General features: G+C 33.5%; 1 protein-coding gene across 1 annotated transcript; it reads right to left on the bottom strand.

Annotated features, from left to right (window-relative positions):
- Positions 1-6,223: 6,223 nt before the first annotated feature.
- On the bottom strand, positions 6,224-7,966 carry LOC106761425 (serine/threonine-protein kinase WAG1-like). The gene has a single exon (XM_014644978.2). The coding sequence runs from the start codon at positions 7,775-7,777 to the stop codon at positions 6,368-6,370; it is 1,410 nt and encodes a 469-aa protein (XP_014500464.1). The 5' UTR covers positions 7,778-7,966; the 3' UTR covers positions 6,224-6,367.
- Between the last annotated feature and the right edge of the window lie 16,385 nt (positions 7,967-24,351).

Below are 24,351 nucleotides of genomic sequence, written 5' to 3'. Positions count from 1 at the left end.
AGTCCTCATGAGTGGTATATTATGCTTTCCTTTCTACTACTTTTTATTTTATGGGTCATCATCTCTATTATTGATTCTGATTCAAAATGAAATTATTAGGTAATCTTAGAATGCAACATTGCCCATTGATGAATTTGGTGAATGTATCTGCAAAAGGTAGTAGGTAGCCCAACCATGCATGGTAGGTATAAAGCCTAATTTAGATAAGAAATTTCATAAAAGTCTGCCTCAACATTTCTGATGACCAGTATTATTTATAACGCAAATAATTAATATAAACTCAAATAATAATTTCTCCTACATATTTAAGATAATATAAGAAAATCTTATTAAATAGACTATTTTTTATTTCGATGTTTATGTTCATAAACATCACATTGATATTGATATTTATTCTTTGCGTTTTCATACCGTTTCGTTTACATCTTCAAGCTACACTAATTTTGATAATTAAAAAGAATTTTTAATATATTTTAAAATATTAAAATAATTATAGTTGTACTTTTCGTAAAAGTAATCTTAAGATTATTTTTTCTTAAACTTTTTTAAAACAAATTTTTTGAAAGTTTTGAAACATGATATATGTAAAAGTATTTTTGGAATAGAGTTCTCTAACATATTTTCCGAAAAATATGAAATACATTATCAACCAAGCTTTTCTCAATAAAATTTTCGAAATAAACCTTTCAGGAATACATACATACGTGCATATATATATATATATATATATATATATATATATATATATATATATATATATATATATATATATATATATATGATTTCTATATTTAAGTTTTGATTCATTTGTGTTTATATTTTTTATTTACTTATTTGAGTCTCAATTTTTATTTAAATAGTGTAAGTGATCCTTTCCTTTAATTTTAAATTGACCTTATGCAATTTAAATTTAGAGCTTACTTATTAATTTGATATTTATATTTTTTTTATTAATTGAGTTCCTATGCTTTATATAAAGACAATGTTATTTTTTTTTTGTCAACATCATGTTGAATTGATGTGGAAACAAATTCAAAAGTCATAAGTGGATTTGTGTGATCATATATGATAATGTAGCATACAAAAATAAAGATCTTGAATTTGTAATATTGGATATGAAGGAGGTATTAAAGTAGAACGAGTTGGAAAAAGAAAAGAGAGTTTGGACTTAGAATTGCTTATTTTCTAAAGAGGTTAACGTTGATTTTATGAAGGCCTACACGGTTGTTAATTAAAAAATAGGTTTAATATTTCTTTAAGTCTCTATTTTCATTCAGAATCTTAAATAGGTCATTTTCTTTTTGGCATCTCAATTGGATCTTTATTTTGTGAAAATTGCATCAATTATACCCTTACCGTTAAATTGGACCTAACGATGTTAATGTATACTTGACATGGCACGTTGGACTATATTTTTAATTGACGTGGCTAAATGATGTGGATTAGGGTTATTTTAAAATTTAAAAAAAAAATGAGAAAAAATTGGATCCTTCTTTACAACCTCTTTGTCCTTGAGAACATCCTTCGTGAAGAAAGAATATGTCATATCAGGCTTGACGACATCAACGACGGAGAGAACAACGTCGAGGCGAGGGGCATGAGAAGCCTGAAGTACTATCTCACGACCTTGCGGCTGAGAGAGGTGCTAGTGGACTTCATGAGAGATTCACGGTCTGAGAGCTCCACAGGGACAGCCACAACGGTGGGTTTCACTATAATCTTCAACAAGATTACAACCAAGTATTTGCATCACCCCTGGTATCACCTAATCAATCTTAGTAACCCTCGTTACTCTGCCTAGAACTGAGTTTCACTCACTCCTGGTTATTCAATATTCTTCACCACTCCCGGTATTCCTAGACATTCCTGGTATCTTCCCGATACATTGTCTAGTTGAGTTTCACCCACTCCTAATTTCCACTAGACAAACTCATCTGGCCATCGTTTAACCCCACCGAGTTAAAGCGTTAAGTGTTTGAATTCTTTTTTAAATTTTCAATCAATAAGATTGTTTACAAGTCCTTGAACGATTACTCTCACAGAGAGGATGTCTATATAATACAATTCAATATAAAAAACTCTTAGAGGTTTCCTTCTTCTTACAATGGTAAGCTTATGATTCTATGAAACTTAAGAGTATTTCCTTTTCTTTTATGCTTTCTTTTCTTCTTAGATAATTTCTCTCATATTTGTGTGCTTATTATCTTGCTCTTTTCTTCAACATTCTTCAATTTATAAGCTTCAAGAAAATGTTTGTTAGATAGTACTTGCTTTAATCTTTAGATCTTCTTAGCCTCGTCGTAGGTAACAATCGTAGGTTAAAGTTAACTTGTCAAAGAAGGCATGTTTTTTTAGTACTTTATCAAAAGTACATTGTACAAACTCTTTGGCGCAACTTTTGATAGAGAGAACATTTTGTGAACGTCTTCTTTGTCTCTAATGTCCACTTTTGACTTTTATATGATAGAGCAAGTGGAAGCTTGACATAGGTAATCTGCACAAAGTATAGTAGATATGCATGCAGGCATATATGTCCTCTTTCTTATCAATTTTGTTGTTTTTAAACGTTATTCATATAATGCCATTTAATGTGAGTTCAGAACAACTATAAGCTTTTGAAATTTTCATTGCTCAAGCAACATTTGATCATTTAAGCATTCTAATAAAGATATCAAGTTGTTCATGAGAGTTTCAACGTTGGATGAAAATTTCGTTTAGCATAAGGTATCGTTTATCTTATGTAAGGATTTTCCTAACCGCACCTTATTTAGTGATTACTAATTTGGTTCAAGAACGCATTTAGTAAGACATCTTTCAACATATATTTTTGGAACAATGTTTGTACCTTTTAGCACGTTTACTAAAAACATCATTTTATACATCGTAGTGAGAGCTCACCTAGCCTTGTTTAGCAAATTATAGCACAAGTGTGTTTAGCAAGACTCTTATATAGCACATTGACGCATTTTGCGAGGAAATTGTTTAGTAGTGCATCTACTCATGTGTAAGTGTGTTTACTATAACTTTTCTTAAAGCATTTAGATTTCGTAAAGCTTGTTTACAAAACTCTTATCTTTCAACTATATTATTTTCCCAAAGATAACACTTTGTCATATGCTCATTTCTTTTATTGTTGTTTGTTAAACTTCAATACATATGAGGACGTTTAGAAAATTCAATCTTATAGACGGTCTTGTCTTAACATAGGTTGGTAGCAACCTAATGTGAGCATCCATTGCACGTCTTCCAATGAGTACTAAAGAGTAGCGTTGAGCTCTTTAGAGTCTGTGTCCAAAATTTCTAGAAAAGGTGATGAGAAGGTTAAGCTGGGTTCATTCATAAATTTGTCTACCATGGCAGTGATCAACCTAGTTGGATGATCTTCGTTTGGTCGAATAGCCACCATGGAACAAACATGTAGGTTAAAGTCAATTTGTTGGAGCAAACAAGTCACTAGTAAAAAAAGTAAGGATTTTAACTCACCCATTTGACATCGAATTCGTTGCAACCGAAGCATAAAATGACGCGGTGACATTTTTGTAATTATCGCAAATGTATACACCTCAGTTCAGAAAGAACTAAGGCCAAAAAGGGTCTACGACCTCAGTTCTTTATAGAACTGAGGCGGTAGAGGCTTATTGCCTCGGTTAAAAAAATAGTCAAGGTAATAACATAATTGTTTATTTTATAGACTTCAGACAGCGGTTCTTTTTAGAACCGAGGTGGTAGAGGCTTATTGCCTCGGTTAAAAAAATAACCAAGGTAATAACATAACTGATTTCTTTTATAGACTTTAGGCATCTGTTCTTTCTATAACTGAGGCAGTAGAGACTTATTGTCTCGGTTAAGAAAATAATCGAGGTAACAAAATGCGCTTAGGTTTAAATTTCACGAACAGAGGCATTTTTGGACAGAAGGCCTTCGTTTAGGTTAAATTGTGCCACTGCTCTCTCTCGCCCTTGGGGTTCTCTACGCCAATGTTTTGTTCTCTTTTTCACTCCTCTATCGCGGCTTTTTAAGAAGGGGGAAGTACCCATCTTCATATTTTTCTTTTCTTATCGTTTCGTTTCACCTGGCAGTGAGGGAGGCACGAACCTCCTTTTCCTTTTCTCCAACTCTAGTTCGTGTTTCGCATGGAGGGAAGACTCCCTTTCACTTCTCGGTGTTTGTTCGTTTTTGCAGGAAGGGAGGCGATTTCGAGGCCTTAGATGCATCTTTCTTTCTCGTGATGTGGTGGCAACGGCGCCTCCGCGAGGATTCGTGTTCTGGTGTCTTTGCAACGAAGGGAAGTCACGTCTGACTCGAGCTTTGGGTGGTTTCCTTTGTTTCTTTTATACAGATTGACGACACGAAGTTTAGGGTTTTTGACCTTGTACCGATTTGGGATTTTTTTTAATCTAATTCATGCATTTTAGGGCTAGGGTTTTGGACTACGATTTGGAAATTTGGGTTTTCTGTGCTTGCAAAATTTTCTTGTAATTTGTATTTGAAATTAGGGTTTTAATTGTTCTCTGGTTTTGGGAATTTTTGTTCTTGTTATCTGATTTTATTATTTTTGTTCTTGTTATCGAGTTGGGTTTTTTTTTTAAGAAAATTCCATATAAGAGCACGTGATTTAAAAAAAATAAAGGGCTTTGGCATCGGTTCTAGCCTGAACCGCTATCGCAGGCCCATATTATTACCTCAGGTGCAGAAGAGTCAAAGCAGAAACCTTGGGCATATTCGGTTGCAACCGAGGCCAAAAGTCTCCACCTTTTTACCTTGCCAGTATACGCCTCGGTTCAAAAACTGAAGCTTATTGTCAAAAACAACCATTGTTGTTTCCCTTTGCTGCACTAGTGTGTTTTTTTAGTACTTTATTCAAAGTAGGTTGTATGAAATTTTCAGCGCAACTTTTGATGGTGTGAACATTCTGTGAATGTCTTCTTTGTTTTTAACATCCACTTCTAACTTGTACATGATAGAGCAGGTGGATTCTTGAAATAGGCAACTACAAAGAGTATAGTAGATATGCATGCAGACATATATGTCCTTTTTCTTATCACTTTTGTTGTTTTGAAATGTTGTGCATTGAATGCTCTTTAATGTGTGTTTGGAACAACTATGTGTATTTCAAATTTTCTATCATTCAAACGAGATTTGATTGTTTAAGCATTTTTTAAAAGATACCATGTAATTCATAAAGGTTTCATCGTTGGATGAAATTATTGTTTGATACAAGGTATCATTTAGCCTATACAAGACATTTACTAAAAACTCTTTGTTTAACGATCTTTGTACAATGTAAGAATGCTTTTAGGACAATGTTACTTAACACATTTGTTTTTAGAACGTTGTTTATAGCTTTTAGCATATTTTCCAAAAACATCATTTAGTACATTATTTTGCAAGACATAGTGAGAGCTTGTTTAGCAAAAATCTTATGTAGATGCGTTTTGTGAGGATATTGCTTGATAATGTATCTATTAAGATATTAACACATTTACTAAAAACTTTTCTTTAAATATTTCAATCTCACAATGCTTTTTCATAAGATGATTCTCATTCAATAATTTTTATTTCCCAAAGATAATATTTTTTTTCAAATACTCATTTTGTTTACTTTTGTTTGTTATGGGTGCAATTGTAAGAGAGGAAGAACTAGGAGACTGGCAAGGGATTGTGTATGGGTGCAATTGTAACACCCAGGAATTTATACAACTCTAGATATAAATTAATAATTGAAATTTTGTTTATTAATAAAATAAGATAATTTATTAAAGTATAATATATGTGTGTTTGTTATGCGTAGTAGAAGGCTGGAGTTCGAATCCATGTGAAACGAAATATGTTTTTTTTTGGGTCGAAGAAAGCCCAAAGAAATCAATTAGGGGTAGTAGTCGAAATGCATTTTTAATCCATGTGCTTATTTCATTACTGCTTGAGTAAATTAAGAGTTAATAAACTTGAAACTAAGAGTATTTACTCTAATACGACACACTAGAGATAAAATTTAGATATCTATCTCCATTTTAATAAATCAAAGAAAAAATAGAATTCTTCCCTCCTTCATATATTATAACTTGAAAATAATGTTCTAAAAGAATATTAAATGATGTTTCGTGAAACTGAAATTTGACAAACGATATAAACATATTAAAATTAATATAAAATGTCATTTTACATATAAAAAAGTTTAAAACATTTAAATTGTAATAATTGTTCCTAGCCAAAAATGAAGAAAGAAATGAATATTTATATATTGTATGTAATTGATGTACACCGGCAAACCTGTGTCTCGAAAAACTACACTCACTGCACACCCAAAATTGGAAAGTATATGATCACACTATCCTTCATATCTTCTTACAATGTCTATCTCACTGAACTAATTAACCTTATAACTATCAACATAGTGATAATAATTGTTATTATTATTACTATAGTTTGAAATCAAATTACATTTCCGAAGGACATGGGAAAGTCTCTTCCACGACCACCTCTTCCTCCTGTAACTCACGTGACCACTCACGTGCGACCTGTTCCTTCTCACCATCCCCTTCACTTCCGGTGGCCGGTAAGTTCTAATCAAGGGCCACTTAATGCCGTCAAAAAATGGGTGTCGTTTAACATCAGTGGCACCCTTGGCGCACCCTAGCCTCTTCCTTGGATCCTTCACCAACAGCTTCTCAATCAAATCTCTAGCCTCAGTCATACCAGGCTCTTCTCCTTCCGACAAGTGCACGAATCTCACGTCCTTATACGACGCTATGTTGCGCAGTGTGTTCTCTTTGTTGGAGCCCTTAAACGGCGTTGTCCCGTACAGCAACTCGTAGAGGAAAACCCCAAAAGCCCACCAGTCAACGCCGTTACCATGACCGTTACCCGAGACAAGCTCAGGCGCTAGGTACTCGTGCGTGCCAACGCAAGACCGTGAAAACGCCGCCACGGGTTCCGCAATGAACTCTGCAAGGAACGTCTGGTGGTGTTGTCTGTGGGGAAGACGGTTACAACTGAAGCAACCGTCGGTGGGGCCCACACAAGTGGGTTTGTTGTGGGTCTTAAGTGTGAGGCTGGGTGCCACGTCAGATTTGAAGCAGAGATCGAAATCCGAGAGCATGACATGGCCGTCTTCGCGCAAGAGAACGTTCTCGGGTTTAAGGTCGCGGTAGACGATTCCGAGCGCGTGGAGGTACTCAAGGGCGACGAGGACCTCAGCGGCGAAGAAACGCGCTACCGAGAGAGTGAGGCGGTTCTGTGGCTGTTTGCGGAGGAGGGAGTGGAGGTCGCCGGCGGGGCAGTAGTCGATGAGGAGGCACGTGTAGTGCGAGACGTCGATGCGTGCGTAGAGCGTGGGGAGGAAGGGATGGTCGAGTGCTTGTAGGATTTCGGCCTCGGTTTCCGCGTGGGAGAGTTTTTTGGGGGTGAGGAGGTCTTTGTCGACGACTTTGAGGGCGAAGTTGGCGCCGTCGTAGTCGCGGAGGCGGCAGAGGAAGACGCGGCCGAGGTTGCCGGAGCCGAGGTGGCGGAGCAGCTTAAGATGGCGGAGGTGGAGGCGGCCGTCGGAGGAGAGCATGGTGGCGGCTTGGATGGCGGACCAGTGGGGGTCGGAGCTCCGGTGGGGGCGACGGTTTACGACTGAGATGGAGGGCTCGCAAGTGGAGATACGATCGTTGAAGCTGAGTGTGAGGCTGCTGGTTCGGGCGAGGCTGGTTCGGGCGCTGGTGCGGTCGGTGGTGGTGCTGGTAAAACTGAGATCCAGGTCTGTGTCTGGGAACAATAATGTGGGTTCTTCCATGGCTGTTGTTGTGTTTCTGAGACATTAACGTTGGTGGTTCCATTTTGATATATAAAAGGATGGAAACATTGAAGGTGGGTCCGAAGCTTCAAGAAGTTGACCCAACTGGACAGTGGACAGGTGCAGAGGTTAGGTTGACCAACTGGAGTTTACATATATTCTATTATTTTTACTTAACGTTGTTGGAAAAGATTAATGAATATGTAATAGCTAGAGCAATTGAACTCAATTGTGATATTTTACTTTCCACTACAACATGACATGCATGCATTGAGCTCAATTACGATACCTTGAATGCACCAACTTAATTATAAATTATTGACTTCTTTTGGGATTAATTTATGATTAATAATGATTAAATTAAAAGACTTGATCTGATGGGTGGCGGAGATGGCCCATGTGAGATGAAGGGCAGAAGCTGGTAAGGGGTTGAGAGCTACAGTGAAAGAAAGGGGTTAGTGATGCTGTCTGCCACGTGGTCAGCAATGGCCCTACATTGTCGCCTACACAATTTCTTATTTAAAATTGGAAAATGATATTTTAATACCAATTTTTGATACCATTTTGATATTACATACGTGTTAATATGTGGTTGGACGATTTCAAATTAAAAAAATTGAGACAAGAATATATTTAGAGGAAAAAAACCAAAGTTGTTTTTTTAATTTAAAATCGTTTAACCATATTTTGACACGTGTGCAGTATCAAAATAGTATCAACAATTAGTATTAAAATATCATTTTGTTTGCTAATAATGTATTAAAATTTTACTTAGAAAACGCCAGAATTCAGAGATGATTAATAAATAATGGAGGAGGCTACACCAAAATTATGAGCCTCCATCCCTCGTGATGATAGAGATCCAACTGCTCTTCTTTAATGATAAAATGTTATATTTAAGAAACCCTTAATATTCAATTCAAAACAATAATGAAGGGGCATGGCCGATGTTCCCTTCTTACTCATTACCACAATTTAGTCAACTTCAAGTTTTTAAACTATTTCTGTAGATCTTTTATGTCAAAAACTCACAATTCATGTTCTAGGACTTCTATATTAATCTCCCTACCAAAAGGTAAATAAAACCATTCATATACAAAGTGAACAACTTTTTGTGGAACCCAAAATCTACAACTGTTCATTTATTTCATGTCAACTTCAAACCAATGATTTGAATTTTACAAGATAACCTCAAAGTCAACAAAAAAAATTGACAAGCACCCTGGAACTTTTAACTATCTATTTAATTATCACAAGTCACGTAGATTAACCAGTGTTAGAACAATTTCCATTTTTCTATTTATATCGTGTTTAAGTTCTTGACAATTAATGTATGGCATAATATATGATCTGATTAGCAAGTTATGCAATAAATTATTATCGACAACAAATATTATATATTAACTAAACAATTTGTACGCATAATCAAGATCGATTAGTTTATTTATTATATTATAAGTTAAGTAGGTAAAATGGGTATCTGGATATTGGACTGTAACTGAACCTACGCGAATATTAGTTTTATTGGACCAACATCAATTTAAGATTCACGAAACATTTATATAAGTATAAGGGTAAGTTATAAAATTAACTTAATTGAGTTTTGATACTTAATCGTGAATTAAGTTCGTTGAGTAAAATCTAACTTAAGTGTCAGTATCTTTAGCAGGTACTCATCGTTCAGCTTAGATTCGAAGAAATTGGAGTAAGTGATTCAAAAATAAGAAAGAAAAGAAAGCGATAGCAGAAAGGTGTGTTTCTCAGTTCTATTCATCTATATACCGAAACAACTAATAATCTCAAATTCAAGAGACGAAGTTTTATATGTGAATAATTAATTGAAGACTTAACCCATGATGTCAAAGTTCATGCCTTGAGTATGAAATACCAACAAATACTGATATGTATATCACAATATATTAATATCTAAAAACTTCCAAAACAAGTTAACCATTGAAACATAAACTCGGTAAACACTGTATTCATGAAAATTAGCAAACCAATCAAGTCAACTGAAACCACCAATATCACTATGGTCATCTCATTAACAAGGCTTATCGGTCCCGATCGATGTTTTGTATGAGCAAATACATGACTGTTCTAGATATTAAAATTGTTCTCGGACCCAAGTATTTATAGCACTCGGTACAACATATTTGATGGTATTATACAAACCCATTTTTTTTAAATGACATTTGTTTAATTTTAAGTAACTACTTTTTTAATAAGTAATATTTAACAATCACTTACTAGTACTCATTTGATTGGATTATCCTATGGTTTAATCTAATCCAGTTGAACTTAATTAGATTAAATTAATTTTCATTTTATGATTAAATCAAACGAGATAAATAATGAGTAATTAATATATCTAATTCTAGACTCATTCTTATATTTAAATATTACAGACAAGTGTTATGTTTTTCTTTCTATATGTTAATTTCATTTAGATAAACTTATCATGACTTTAGTTTTATTAACTTACTTATAGTCTTAAATTTGTTTTTGTAATAATTGTGTTATTTTTTTTAATAAGATCAATATACCTAAAAATTCAATCTTTAGCAAAAAAAAAGTCAAAATTTTAACCTAATTCAATCCAACTCACTCAATAATAAATTGAGTTAGATTAAGTTGAAATTCAATTTGAAACTACACAAATTCATAAAAGAACATACAATATATTAATTTTTATTAAAAATCACTGTTAAAACAAAAACACCAACAGACAATATAAACATCAGATTCTTACTATGCAAACACGTTCCAATACCAAGAATAATAAATAGTAGCTCTTCTTAGTCATTTAACATGCTCAACATTTATAAACAAAACAAATTTAACCACACATACATACATACATATATATATATATATATATATATATATATATATATATATATATATATATATATATATATATATATATATATATATATATATATTTTTAATTGATACATTATAGTAAAGTGTATCAAGTTTTAATGATAAAAACTTTTTATTAAGAAAAACATACTTTAAATTGAAGAATATTTTAATAATTTTAATATTTAATTTAAAATAAAGAAAAAAAATTATTTATCATCCATAAGTTTATAGTTGTTGTCACGTGTATCATTTTTTTAAAAAAAAAAAGTAAAAATAAAAGATAATTATATATCATCCATGACTTTATAATTGTTGTCACATGTATTAATTGTTTTTAACCATGAGTGGATCATTGGTAACACATTTCTTTTGCAACTTTTACTCATATTTTTAATAACACGTTTTCTTTCTATTAAAAATAATGGTTATTATTTCATGCATCTCTTCCAAAAAGTTAATTATTAATCTCATATATATATATATATATATATATATATATATATATAATTTTTATGTCATAATTGAATTGAATAATTTCGCGACGTATGTTTGTGGTTATTTCAACTAAATTTTAAACATTTTTTGGATAATAATTTATTCAAAAATATATAAATGTCAACTTTATTTTATTAGGAAGAAAATAGTATATAAATCATAAATAATTACCTTTTATTATTTTTAATTTAAAAAAAAAAACTAATACATGTGGTAACAACATAAAGTCATGGATGATAAATGTCTATTTTTTATTTTTTTTATTTAAAATTAAATATTAAAATTATTAAAATGTTTTTAAATTTAAAATATATTTTTTTAATGGGAATTTTTTTACCTATTAAAATTTGGTACATTTTATTAAAATATATCAACTAAAAAAAATCTTATATAAATTAGTATATGAATTTGGCACGGCCATACCTATAGTTTATTCTGCAAAGATGCACATTAATTGTTGAATTTGATAAAGTGTTTACTGGTAACCAAGACAATCTTTAATGGTTAGTAAACAATATTCAAACAAAAACACAGTTTGATAACGAATATTCCAATAAACCAATCTACAAATCCCATCATACCTCAAAAAACACATGTCAAGTCATCACTCCCAGATTTTCTTGTAAATGGGCATTGCACAATTTGTGTCTGTATGACTCGTGTGAGAGTCTAGTTAATGTCACTTTCACTCTTCAAAACTCGTGTGGTCCGTTTCCAATTGAATAAAACTTTGTCGACATAAAGCAACTAATAGCATGTAATTGATGCAGCTATACCACTCACTTACAAAAATATCATGTTCGTAGAAGATCAAATACATTCTTTACGGCTTTCATATTATTTGATATACTTTTTCCAGACTCAAAAGAGGAAATGTTTGTAAAAGATTATCCGGAGTTAGTTAGAACTCTTTAGTCAAATTTCAATTAATGTAAAAAATAATGACAAATTATTATTATTACGTTGTTTATAATGTTTTTTTAGTTGATTATGAGCCTATTAGAATAGATCATAACTTATGAATTCATTGGCCTTATGATTAACTTACCTCTTAAGCATGAATCGCTTTTGGCTAAGTCATGTCACAACTTATGAGTTCATTGGCCTTGAGGCATAATGATTAACTTAACTGTTAAGCACGACTCGCTTTTGACTAAGTCCTGCCACATTGTATCTTTAATGGACCATAAGAGATACTGGTATGTAATGTCTGGTCTTCAGCATCCAGTTTAGCCTTTCTCAAAGCACCTTAGGATTCTTATGTTGACTATAAACTATCTAGTATCAGGTCTTCAGTACCCGGTCTCAACTAAAGCTAAGTTGTAGACCTCAATTGATAGAGCCAATAAGTCTTCAGTCATATATAGTACACCAACCCTCCATTCTTTTCATGCTTGGGAGGTATGCAAAGAGTGCTAGTACTTTTGAAGCAAGTCGTAGGTGTCGACATTCGGTAGTCCGAATGCTTTGAACTTGCAAAGAAAATTTGTTATCTTTGGTCGTACCCTTACAGGTTTAATAGCCATCCAATCTCAAGGAACGCAACAATGAAGAGGTTTAAATGATGAACCTCGATATCTGAGGGGATGTGACTATTGGTAGCATGTTTGGCACACGAATCGAAACATTGGTCTACACAAAGGTGACGAAGGTTCACGAAAGGATGGTTGAGGAGGCATGAAGGTTTCATGGGCTTACCTGGGATGGGTTTGGCCCATTAGGTTTAGAAGTTAAACCATCACCACCTCACTCTGAATAAGGGTGGGTGAACCATAATTCACCGCCAAGTTTGTTTGAAATACTTGTTGTGGTTTGTGCTCGTGAGAGAAGTTCATCTCCGTTAAAGTGCAGTGACCATCTCCTTTTAACAGGTATGTTAGAATTTGATAGTGATTGTAGTATTGGTAGTCGGATATTAGTATCTTTGGACACCACATCTTCCTTAGGATTTGGGGTGAGCGTCGAGCATTATATAGAGACTTGAGTTGTGTCAGATACAACACCAAAAACTAGGATAGAAAGCCCCAAGACTAACCTTAAGAAAGAAAACAGACACCAAACACTAGGGTAGAACATCCTAGATTAGAAAACCAACCTTGAGCTAAAGAAACACCAAAGAAAAATGGCAGGTCAGAAAACCCTAAATTAGGATAGAAAAACACTAGGGTAGAAAACCATGAGCCAGGAAGGTCTAAAGAAAATAACAAACTCACCAAGAAGAAAAGATGTAGTTGACTGTCTCTGAAAAGTCGAACATAGAAAAACTAGACTAAGGAACTTAGGATGAAAACACAAGACTTCGAACTAGAATCCCAACACAAACAACTCATGACTCTAGGAAATAGGAAAACAAACTAGGATGAAAACATAAGACACTGAACCAAAAACCCTTAACACAAAACCTTAGAAAAACACTTGAAATTTTAGGAACTAGATAAACAACTAGGTCAAAACACCAAACGCAGGACTAAATGTTATTATGCCTAAAGCATCTAAGAGAGTTATAGCTAAATGCTTAAATCTTATGATACCCAAAGGATATTCAGTTTGGCTCTAAAAAAAAGTAGTGTCAAGATAATGACCTTGACAAAACACTCTAAAAAGACTAAAAGCCTAAAACACAAAAGAAAACACAAACAAGGTAAACGCTATTGTTAAGACAAAATTGTATATGTGCTTAAACGCTCTCATGTTTTGAAGTTTAATCAAATAACATTAAAACGAGAAAGAAGTCTAAAAACAACTTAGGGTGAAAACACAAGATTTAGAACCTGAATCCCCAAACATAGAAAACCTACACAAAACTTAAAACCAGAATCCCCAACGTAGAAAAGCTTATAAAAACTCTTAGGTTCTTAAATAATAGGAAAACATCTAGGTCAAAACACCCAAACACAAGACTAAACGATATTGTGGCTAAAGCGTATAAGAGAGTTGAAGTTAAACACTTGATGCTTATCAAACCTGAAAAAGGTATTCAGCTTAGCTCTCGAAAACAAAACAGGTCAAGACAATGACTTTGACAGAGCAAACTAAAAGACAAAAAGATTAAAATATAAAGGAAAGTTTGAAATAAGCTAAACATTATCTGTCTAAGAAGAGACAAAACCAAAAGACGTGTTTACTTGGTAAACGATACCATGAGCTTAAACAATACTTCATTCAACGATGAAGTCTTTATACAAACGTTTAGGATCTCAAGAAAAGAGCTTAATTGTAAAATGCTGTCTAAGGGTAGGAAATCAAAAACCATTTTGTTGTTCTGAGCAAGCATTGAATTCTCAATGTTCAAAAACAACAAAAATGATAAGAAAAGATATATCTACTGCATACACAATTTATTCTACTTTTTGCAGATAAGTTATTCTACATGCACCCATAGAACTATAGATTAAATATCAAAAGTGGAGTTAGAAACAAAGGAGATATTCACAAAATGTTCTTCACTTGAACCTATGCCTAAAAGGAACGTACAACCTATTTCAAGCAAAGTACTGAAAAAACATGTTTGCTCTGACAAGTTGACTTACCCAACAATTGTTGTACGAAGAAAGAGAAAACATAAGTATCAAGGTTAAAAGCTCAAGTCTAACGACATATATCCACGAAGGCTTTAAATAAAAGAGCTTTAAGAAGAAAAATTAAGAGGATAACTTAAGAGGATAATTAAGCGAGAAGCTTACAACAAAATATTCATCTTAAGAAGCATTCAAAAGAGAAGAGAAAAGAGAGTTCAAGAAAAGAATACATCTAAGCTGAAAAAAAAAAGAAAAAGAGAAGAGAAAAAGAGAAAAGAAATACTTTCAAGCTTCATTTTCATATTGCTTATTGTTGTAAGAGAAAAGAGAGAAACACTTGTGAGTGTTTAAACTACTTTGTATTGTATTTACATCTTCTCTATGAGAGTAATAGTCTAAACGATTTGTAAGCAATCGTTGATTGCAATTGTAAATAGAATCAAAACACTTAGAACTGAACTTAGTTTGAGTTGAGGAATCTAGGCGAGGTAGTCTATTACCATGAGTGGCTTGAATACTCAAAGGAAATTTCGACAATGGTTGTTGAGTACTAGGAGTGGTGCTAATACTCAGAGTCCAGGAGTGGAGCGAATACTCAAAGGAAATCTCGGCAAGTGTTGACGAGTACCAATAGTGGTGCTAATACTCAAAGACCAGGAGTGGTGTGAATACTCATTTGTAACCTTATGAAGATTATAATGGAACCCTCTGTAGAGAAGACTGGACGTAGCTTAGTTGGAGTGAACCAGTATAAAAATACTTGTGCAATTATCTCTTCTCTTATCTAAACATTCCTCTTATAAAAACCTATAATTGAGTTTTATTTCTAAATATAATAATCTTCCAAGCTAAACGATTATTTTTCATAAAGGAAAATCTTATAAAATGTTGAAGTACACATTTTGAATACCACGATAAAAACAATTATCGTTTACTCATATTTATTAAGTCGAGCATCTAAGCATTCAAAGAAAGATTTTTGAACTCGATAACATACTATATCAGAAGGGTTGCAAAAACTTTTCCATTAACACTATTCAACTCACTCCCCTTATAGTGTTTTTCAAGTACTTCATAACCAACTTGAGATAAATAATCTTTATAAAAATAAAAATTTTCTGATCAGTATTTCTTCATTAACCTTTTAATTAAGTGGAAAAAATATATGTTATATATTTTTACTATAAGAATTATTTAAGAAAGGAAATAACACCTGGAAGGCCTAATCGGTTATTCCATTTTATATATTCATACAGTGTAACTTGATATGCATACAAAGTTGAAACAACATGTTATATGTTGTAATGTACACTAGTGTAGATTTGGCATATTAACTCAACGCGATGGTATTTTTGAAAATTTCAGGAATTTATAAGCCTTAGTTGTAAAATAACTGAAGCATTTATCACTTTTGACATCGGTTAATCAATAATCGAAGTTGAAAGTTGCGATAAAATTTTCAAAAAAATTTAAAAGTCCCATTTTTTTTTTTTTCTTAACAAGACATATGGCTTCGATTATTTGAACAATCACTATCGTATATCTACTTTCTGCAACAGTTTCCTAAACCATCAAGGTCAAAAGGTTGATCAAAATTGTCACTTGTTTTTCTTTTCTATGAAAGACATATGGTTTCGATTATTTGAACAACTACTGTCATACTTACATTCTACAGTAGTTTCCTAAACAATTGAGAACAAAAGGTTAATCAAAATTTCAAAATTGCCACTTGTTTTTTTTTTTCTGGGAAGGACATATGGTCTCGGATATTTTAATAACTGCTATTATATCTAGTTTTTGCAGTGGTTCCTTAAACAACCGAGACAAAAAAGGTCAATCAAAATTACAAAATTGCTACTTGTTTTTTTTATGGGAGGACATATGGCTTCGGTTATTACAAATAATTGTTGTCATATGTCTAGCCTTGGGATATATTTGAAAGAAAAACACAGGTTACCATTTCACACTTCTCTTCTTCCTTCGTCTGCGAGCAAGTGTCGTCGTCCACTACTCGACTCACTTCGTCTTTATTACCCTCACTGCTTGACAACCATCATTGCTTTGCGCCTAGTTGTCACTATATGGTTGCGTTCGTTGCTTGTTGCCACCGCCACTTTGTTTGGCTCTACCGTTGTAGTGAGTGCGATTGTCATTGGTTTTATTTTTTTACATTTTCGTATCTTATTGCCTCGGTTGTTTTTTTTTCACAATTGTTGCTATAGACCCAATTTCATTTTTTTTGGTTTAGTGCTTTAGTTTTTTTAACCTAAGAAAAATATAAACTATTTTGCTTTGATTTATAACGGAAGTTAAAAATTTTTTTTTATCTCGTCTTAATATGTTTCGATTGTAAAATCAATATTATAAAACAATCACTATGATATCCCTGCACTAGTGATAGAAAAAGATCGAGAAATAGACCAATCTTGGTATCATTTTGCCATGCATTACAAGTACGTACAAAGGTAATTATTGCATATCAAGCATGCTATACCCAACAGACAAACACACAATAAGAAAATTTATGTAAAAAAAAATTAATATAAACAAATAGAACTAATTACCTTTTGAAGGAGTTAGAGTAAAACCTATAAAGTAATCACAGATTTTACATCATATATGGTCAAGAAGTGGATCCTACGACAGAATGCTCGCAGACTATTATATAGGGATTGATGCATCGTATTTGGACATTCTGTTATTGCACATAATACTCAGTTTCACTCATTAATTTAAACAAAACAATAACATCTGACCTTTCTTCTATTTCTTTAATGTTTTGAATTTCCTCTTCTTTCCACATACTCACATGCATCAACTTCCACTGTCTAATATCATATACCCTTTCAAGCATTCAATCATTAACTCAGATCCCTTCACATTGTTTAATTTATCAGTTTTCAAACAATGCTGAGAGAGAGAGAGAGTTCAATCATGAAAACTCAACTAAATAAGGGTACCCTTCAGAAACATATCGACAAAAAATGAGAATTGGTGAGATGATCATATACTATACTAGTTTTTTTGTATCATTGACAGTTGGACAAAGGCCCATTTTCTGTTCGGTGAACCCAGTTGGTAATGTCATTCAGAAGCAACAAAATTGTATGAAAAGAGAAAAGATGCTCAAAGTTGGCAAATGAGTTCAATGATTTCATTGATCCTGAACTTGCGAGTTGCTTGTAGTTATTTCAGTTAGAGACCACCTGTCTCGAACACAAGACAAAGTAATGACTTAACATACATGAAAATTAAAAACAAAAACTTTGGCATCTTCCCTTTGTTCAGGTAAAGGGATTTATATTTATTAATGTGAAAGTTAAGTTATGATAAGGGAAATGGCTTATAAAAATTGAGGACACATTTGTGCATGTATATCTTTATACAAGTTGCATTTTATACTTATGCTTCTGATAATTAAAAATACAAAAATTATTGAGTCACTTAATGTGATCCATCACTTAGTCTGGATCCTATCCCTACAGACCTATAATTTTGTACATTAACTAACCTAGAAAACAAACATACCAATATGATAAAATATATATATATATATATATATATATATATATATATATATATATATATATATTTATATTGGTAATTAAGAAAATTTTATGAGGATTTTCACTACACATTAAAATAATAATGTTATTTTGACGTGAAAGTGCATTTCAAATAGTTCTATAGAAAAATAGAAGTTTAATTACTATAAGAATATAAAATAAGAACAAAGAATAATAAAAGTTGAATTGAAAGTGCACATAATAGTATAAAAGATAATAAAAGATGGAAGGCATGAAAGGGGGAGAATGAAGCTTAAGGTTACACTACAATTACGGGGAACTAAGGCTCGCCAACCTAAAGATAAGTGGTGATGCTACCACTTGTGTGATGATTTCAGGATAAGGTCTAAGGAAGACACTCACAAAGGAGGATTCTCATAAATGGTCAAATACAGTAATTTTACTAAAAAATATTCAATCCTTTTAAGAGTCTTGAAAATCTCCTTAAATAGGTAAGCATAGAGCTGTCAAAATGGATCACAATCTGGTCCATCACGGGTTCGGATTAGGTTGGGTTTAAAAAAATTATATTTTATTTATGTGGATCAAATTTCAAATTTAAATCTGACTCATCCGGGTTGAACCCGTGGTGGACCGAGTTGGCCCACCAACCCACCTACCTAATTTTATTTTATTAAAATTTAATTTTAATTTTATAAAAAAATATTTATTGTTTTTTTTTTGCTTGAAAAAATTATTTAAATTTCATATTTTCAAAACTAATTAAACATCCCAGGTTGGAAGTGAAATTTGGGAATGAAATTTGTTTAGATTTGAGTTACAGAATGTTTGTAATTTTTATTATTTAAAAAATTTGTAATTAAGTGAGCTAGTGAACCAACCCGTTTACCCACCAACCCGTGATGAGTCGGGCCGAGTTCGAATTTTTCTGACTCACTAATAAATGAGTTGGGTTAGGTTGGCTCACTGAGTGATCAACACGTGATAGGTCGGGTCGGGTGACCCATTTTGACAGCACTAGGTGAGGGTGACGAGTCTCTTTAAAAAAAAACAAAGCTTAAGGGCATTCATACAAAATGACAAACTAAACTTCTAGAAACTAAGTCTAAAGAATGTGTCTTGAAAAGGAGAGAATCCTTACTTGGCTTCTAAGCCTTTCTTTGGTGGTTTCCTTTGACCTTCTAGAATGAAGGTAAAATCCAAGCTTCTCCTTTCTCTAATTTATGTGCTTAGCATGAATGGTTCCAAGGTTGGGGCTTTTCTCTACTCCATGTAGTGTTATTAACATGTAGAGCTATAACAATCAGAAAGAAAAAATATATTCCACAATAGGTGTAAAGTTTTTGAAAACACATATTCAGTGATTGTGGATACTGGTTCCTGTTGTAATTGTTGTAATTCTAGAATAGTAGAAAAATTGATCCTAAGTATTACTTCTCATCCTAAACCTTACAAACTTCAATGGATACAGAAGGATGAAGGGATAATAGTCAAGGAACAAGTGAGTATACCTATCTCCATTGAAAATTATGAAGATCATGTGATGTTGTACCAATGGAGGCTAAGCATATTTTACTTGGAAGGTCATGGCAATTTGATAGAAAGGTTATTCATTATGGTCTCACTAATAGGATAACTCTCCACCAAAAGGGAAAGTATATAGTTTTGAGTCCTCTCAAACCTCAACAATTGAGGAAGGATCAAATAAGCTTAAAAAAGAAGTTAGAAAGGGAGAAGAAAGATGAAAAGAAGAAATTGAAGAAAGAGAGGAACTTGAGTTTAGAAGTTAGTGTCCCTTTCCAAAAAAGTTGCTTAACAAAAAGATTTTAAAAGTTCAAAAGAAATGAAATCTCTTTTGACTGGGAAACCTCCTTTCTTTATTGTAAAAAGACACTTGCTCCATAAGTCATGAACTGAATTCTCTTCCAAAAGGCTTGCAAAAAGTTTTACAAGAGTTTGATGATTGTTTTACTATAGAGGTGTCAATTGGTTTGCCACCACTAAGGGGAATAAAACATCAAATTGATTTGATGCTTGGAGCTATCCTTCCCAATGTTGTTAAGACAAGATATTTTATAAAGCTGAATAGTCTAAACGTCTTCATATGTTTTGAAGTTTAACAAACTACAATAAACGAAATGAGAACATGACATAGTGTTATCTTTGGAAAAATAATATAGTTAAAAGATAAGCGTTTTATGAAAAAGCTTTGTGAAATCTAAATATTTTGAGAAAAGCTTTAGTAAACACGCTTATACACGAGTAGACACACTACTAAACAATTTCCCCACAAAATGTGTCAATGTGTTGTATGAGAGTCTTGTTAAACACACTTGTGCTATACTTTGCTAAACAAAGCTAAACGATCTCTCACTATGATATATTAATTGATGTTTTTGGTAAACATGCTAAAAGGTACAAACAATTGTTCCAAGAACATATGTTGAAAGTTATCTCACTAAACGCATTTTTGAATCAAACAAGTATTCACTAAACAAGGCACTATTAGGAAAATCCTTGCATAGGTTAAACGATACCCTGTACTAAACAAAGTTTTCATCCAACAATGAAACTCTCATGAACTACTAGGTATCTCTACTAGAATGCTTAAACGATCAAATGCTACTTAAGAAATGAATATTTGAAATGTTTATTTTTGTTCTTAACTCGCATTAAACGGCATTAAATGCACAACGTTTAAAACGTAACAAAAGTTATAAGAAAAATAACATATCTGCCTACATGCATATCTACTCTACTCTCTGCAGATTACCTATGTCAAGTATCCACCTGCTCTATCATATACAAGTTAGAAGTGGACGTAAGAAACAAAGACATCCACAGAATGTTCTCTCTATCAAAAGTCGCACTAAAGAGTTCGTACAACCTACTTTTAATAAGGTAGTAAAAAACATGTCTGCTCTGAAAGGTTGACTTTAACCAATGGATGCTACCTAAGACAAGGCTAAGAAAATCTGAAGATCAAAGCAAGTACTATTTAACGAACATTTTCTTGAAGCCTATAAATTGAAGAACATTGAGGAAAAGTGCAAGAGAATAAGCACACAAACACGAAAGAAAATATATGAGAAGAAAAGCAAGCTCGAAAGAAAAAGAAAATACTCTCAAGCTTCATAGAATCATAAGCTTGTTGTTGTTAGATTGAATTGTATTGCACACACATCTTCCCTATGAGAGTAATCGTCTAAGGACTTGTAAGCGATATGACTGATTGCAAATTCTGAAGAGAATTCAAACACTTAACGTTTAACTCGGTAAGGTTAAACGGTAGCTAGACAGGTTTGTCTAGTGGAAACCATGAGTGGGTTAAACTCAACTAAACAGTGTATCAAGAAGATATCTTAAAGGCATGCATTATTAGGATTTGATGACATAAAGAAATTGTATGAACATATGAAACATTTGCATCCACATATGTATCATGTCTTAAGAAACCTTTTAATGGATTCTATCTTTCTAAGATATACTTTTTTAATAAAGGAAACTTTGTATTCCTAAAGAATTAAATGTTACCCAACTGTAGAAAATCAAAAGCACTTTGTTGTTCTGAGCAAGCATTAAATGACATTAAATGTACAACATTCAAAAACAACAAAAGTGATAAGAAAAGACATATCTGTTGCATGCACAATTTACTCTAATCTTGCATATAAGTTATTCTACACGCATCTACAGTGCTACAGATCAAATATCAAAAAGTGGATGTTCGAGACAAAGGAGATATTCACAAAATGTTCCTCACTTGTAGCAAAGTCTAAAAAGATCATACAACCTACTTCAAGCAAATGACTAAAAAAACAAGTCTGCTCAGACAAGTTGACTTACCCAATGATTGTTTCATGAATAAGAAAGAGAAAGCACAAGTATCAAGGCTACAAGCTTAATCTAACAGACAAATATCCATGAGGTTACATGAATGATGGAAATGGTTGTAGAAATATAAAAGAGTGGATATGGACTTGGGTTTTATGTTGGGGTACATGAATTTGGGGTTGAGGTGAGGAAAAGCGAGAGTGAAGATGTTCTGGTGAGTGGTTACGGGGAAGACAGAAATCATGCGCATGACTACTTGAAAGTGTAGAGAAAGTGAGAATGGGTAGAGTGGGGTAGATACGCGTGAGGCCTACCTTGGGTGAGAGTAAGAGAAGTGAAATGAGGTGGGCTGTGTTTACATGAACTGGTGTAGAGGGGAGAGGTTATGACTCTTGGTTTTGCATGCCAAAGTAGAGAAAAATTGTCTAAATTTGGGTTAGGGCCCACAACATTGAATAAGAGAGTATGGTGAGAGTTATTTGGTGAATCGGTGCATGGATGGTCCTTCGCATGAAGCTTTTACGTGTTTGGTGCTTTTTTGAAAGGTTTAATACCAATTTTGGTCCCTAGATTTGTAGGGTATGTTCAAAGTTGTCCTCCTTTTTTCCAAAAGTTCATAAACGTCCTATATTTTGTAAAAACAGTTCAAGTAGGTCCTTTTGGCTTACAGCGTTAAAAAACTAACGACAGAGTTGCTTCCGTGGCCAAAATTGAATGACTTGTCCAATTAGTCTAATTAGTTGGCAAGCTCAGCCAACAAGAGACTGCCACATGGTAGTCCCCTTTCCACTTAAGGAAAACCTATAGGGTGAAGACCAGCTTTGAGTTCACGAGATTGTCGTCCTTTCGTTTTGTTTGCTGCTTGAATCAAGTGTCGGTGTTAATTGAGAAGAAAAATCTAACATTTGATTAGCGTTTTCGGGGTTATTGAGGTTGTTGTTCTCTAATTCTTTCTTCTCTACTATAAAATCCATAATCGCACGTTGTTTTCCAAACCCTAATCCCCTTTTCCCCTTTTTGTGTTTAATGTTGAGGTTATGAGATCAGAAAAATGAACTTCGCTTCAGTTTAGAAATAATTTAACCGTTTTTTTTATTTATGTTTACTAATTTTGTCTTATTGGGATAGAAAATCTCATTATTTTGTTTACAACAGATTTTTGTGTGTTCTCAACTTTACTTTGTCATAACAAATAACGTGCTTCATCAGCAATGCAGATGGTAAACTGACTGAAGCAAAAGTCTATTCGATTCATTGCAATTGCTTACAGTGAAAGAAGTTAGCTCATAGCAGATGATGATGATGACGCCAAACTTGAACCTGGAACCTGAAGAAGATTTCAAAATTTGCAGCCAAGTTGGATCAAATATATTGTTGCAGGAAACACCACAATATTTTTTGGAGAACATCAGCTCCTCTTGTCTCACAAAGATTGATCCTTATGCAGGTTCTCTATCCCTTGACTTGACCCTCAAATTGAATCACGGTGACGAAGAGTTCAAAGGTGAAAGTTACACCAACTGTGAAGTAGATGACGCGTGACTTCACCTACTTCGACGTTATCGTGAAGGGTGCCTCAGGGCTCTAGACACCGCCGAGAAGAGAGCCAGGAGCGGTGGGAAGAAGCATGGGCCAGCCCAGTTGAGGATTTACAATCTGGGCAACACCTCCCCGGTTCCGGTGGGGAACTTGGTCTCCATTCTTGAAGGGTTGTTGATCAACACCAAAGCCAAAAAGCATGTGATCAAGATGCCTTCAAACGGCGACATCCCCTAAACACACGCCAATGTGAGCCTAGCCTTCCATGATTTCTCTTACAAACCCACGATCGATCTCCCCACCGGTCTCCAGAAGTTCGCAAAATGGTACGTCGGTTATTACGGACCCCACCTGAGGCCCAAAAAGGAATCTCTTCTTGACAACTGATGCCTTGGCCATGATCTCCATCTCCATCTTCATCTTCCTTAATTATTGTTGTCATTCTTTTTTGTTAATTATTTTCTCTAGTAACTATTGCCGGAGGAAATTCTTCAACTCGCAGGCATTAGGTGGCCATCAGAATGCTCACAAAAGGGAGATGACAACGACAACTCTCCGTTAATATTTTTGTTCTGACGAGGTGAGAGTGTAGGGTGAGGACGCAGAGGTGGGAAGAAATGGTGGAGTTTGACAAAGCAGAGAGAAAAAGATTTTTTTACCAGAGAGAGATTTGAAGAGGAGGAGGAAAGTGTAGAAGAGTGAGGGAAATGCACAGTGTAAAAACCGAGAATGCCACGTAATATGAAAAGTTGTACAGCTCATTTAGGTTTTGCCAGTAAAGCAACTCTCCGTT

Source organism: Vigna radiata, chromosome 5, assembly GCF_000741045.1.
Source record: "Vigna radiata var. radiata cultivar VC1973A chromosome 5, Vradiata_ver6, whole genome shotgun sequence".
NCBI lineage: Eukaryota > Viridiplantae > Streptophyta > Magnoliopsida > Fabales > Fabaceae > Vigna > Vigna radiata.
Note: the sequence above shows the minus strand (reverse complement) of the source record. Positions and strands in the feature narration are given on the sequence as shown.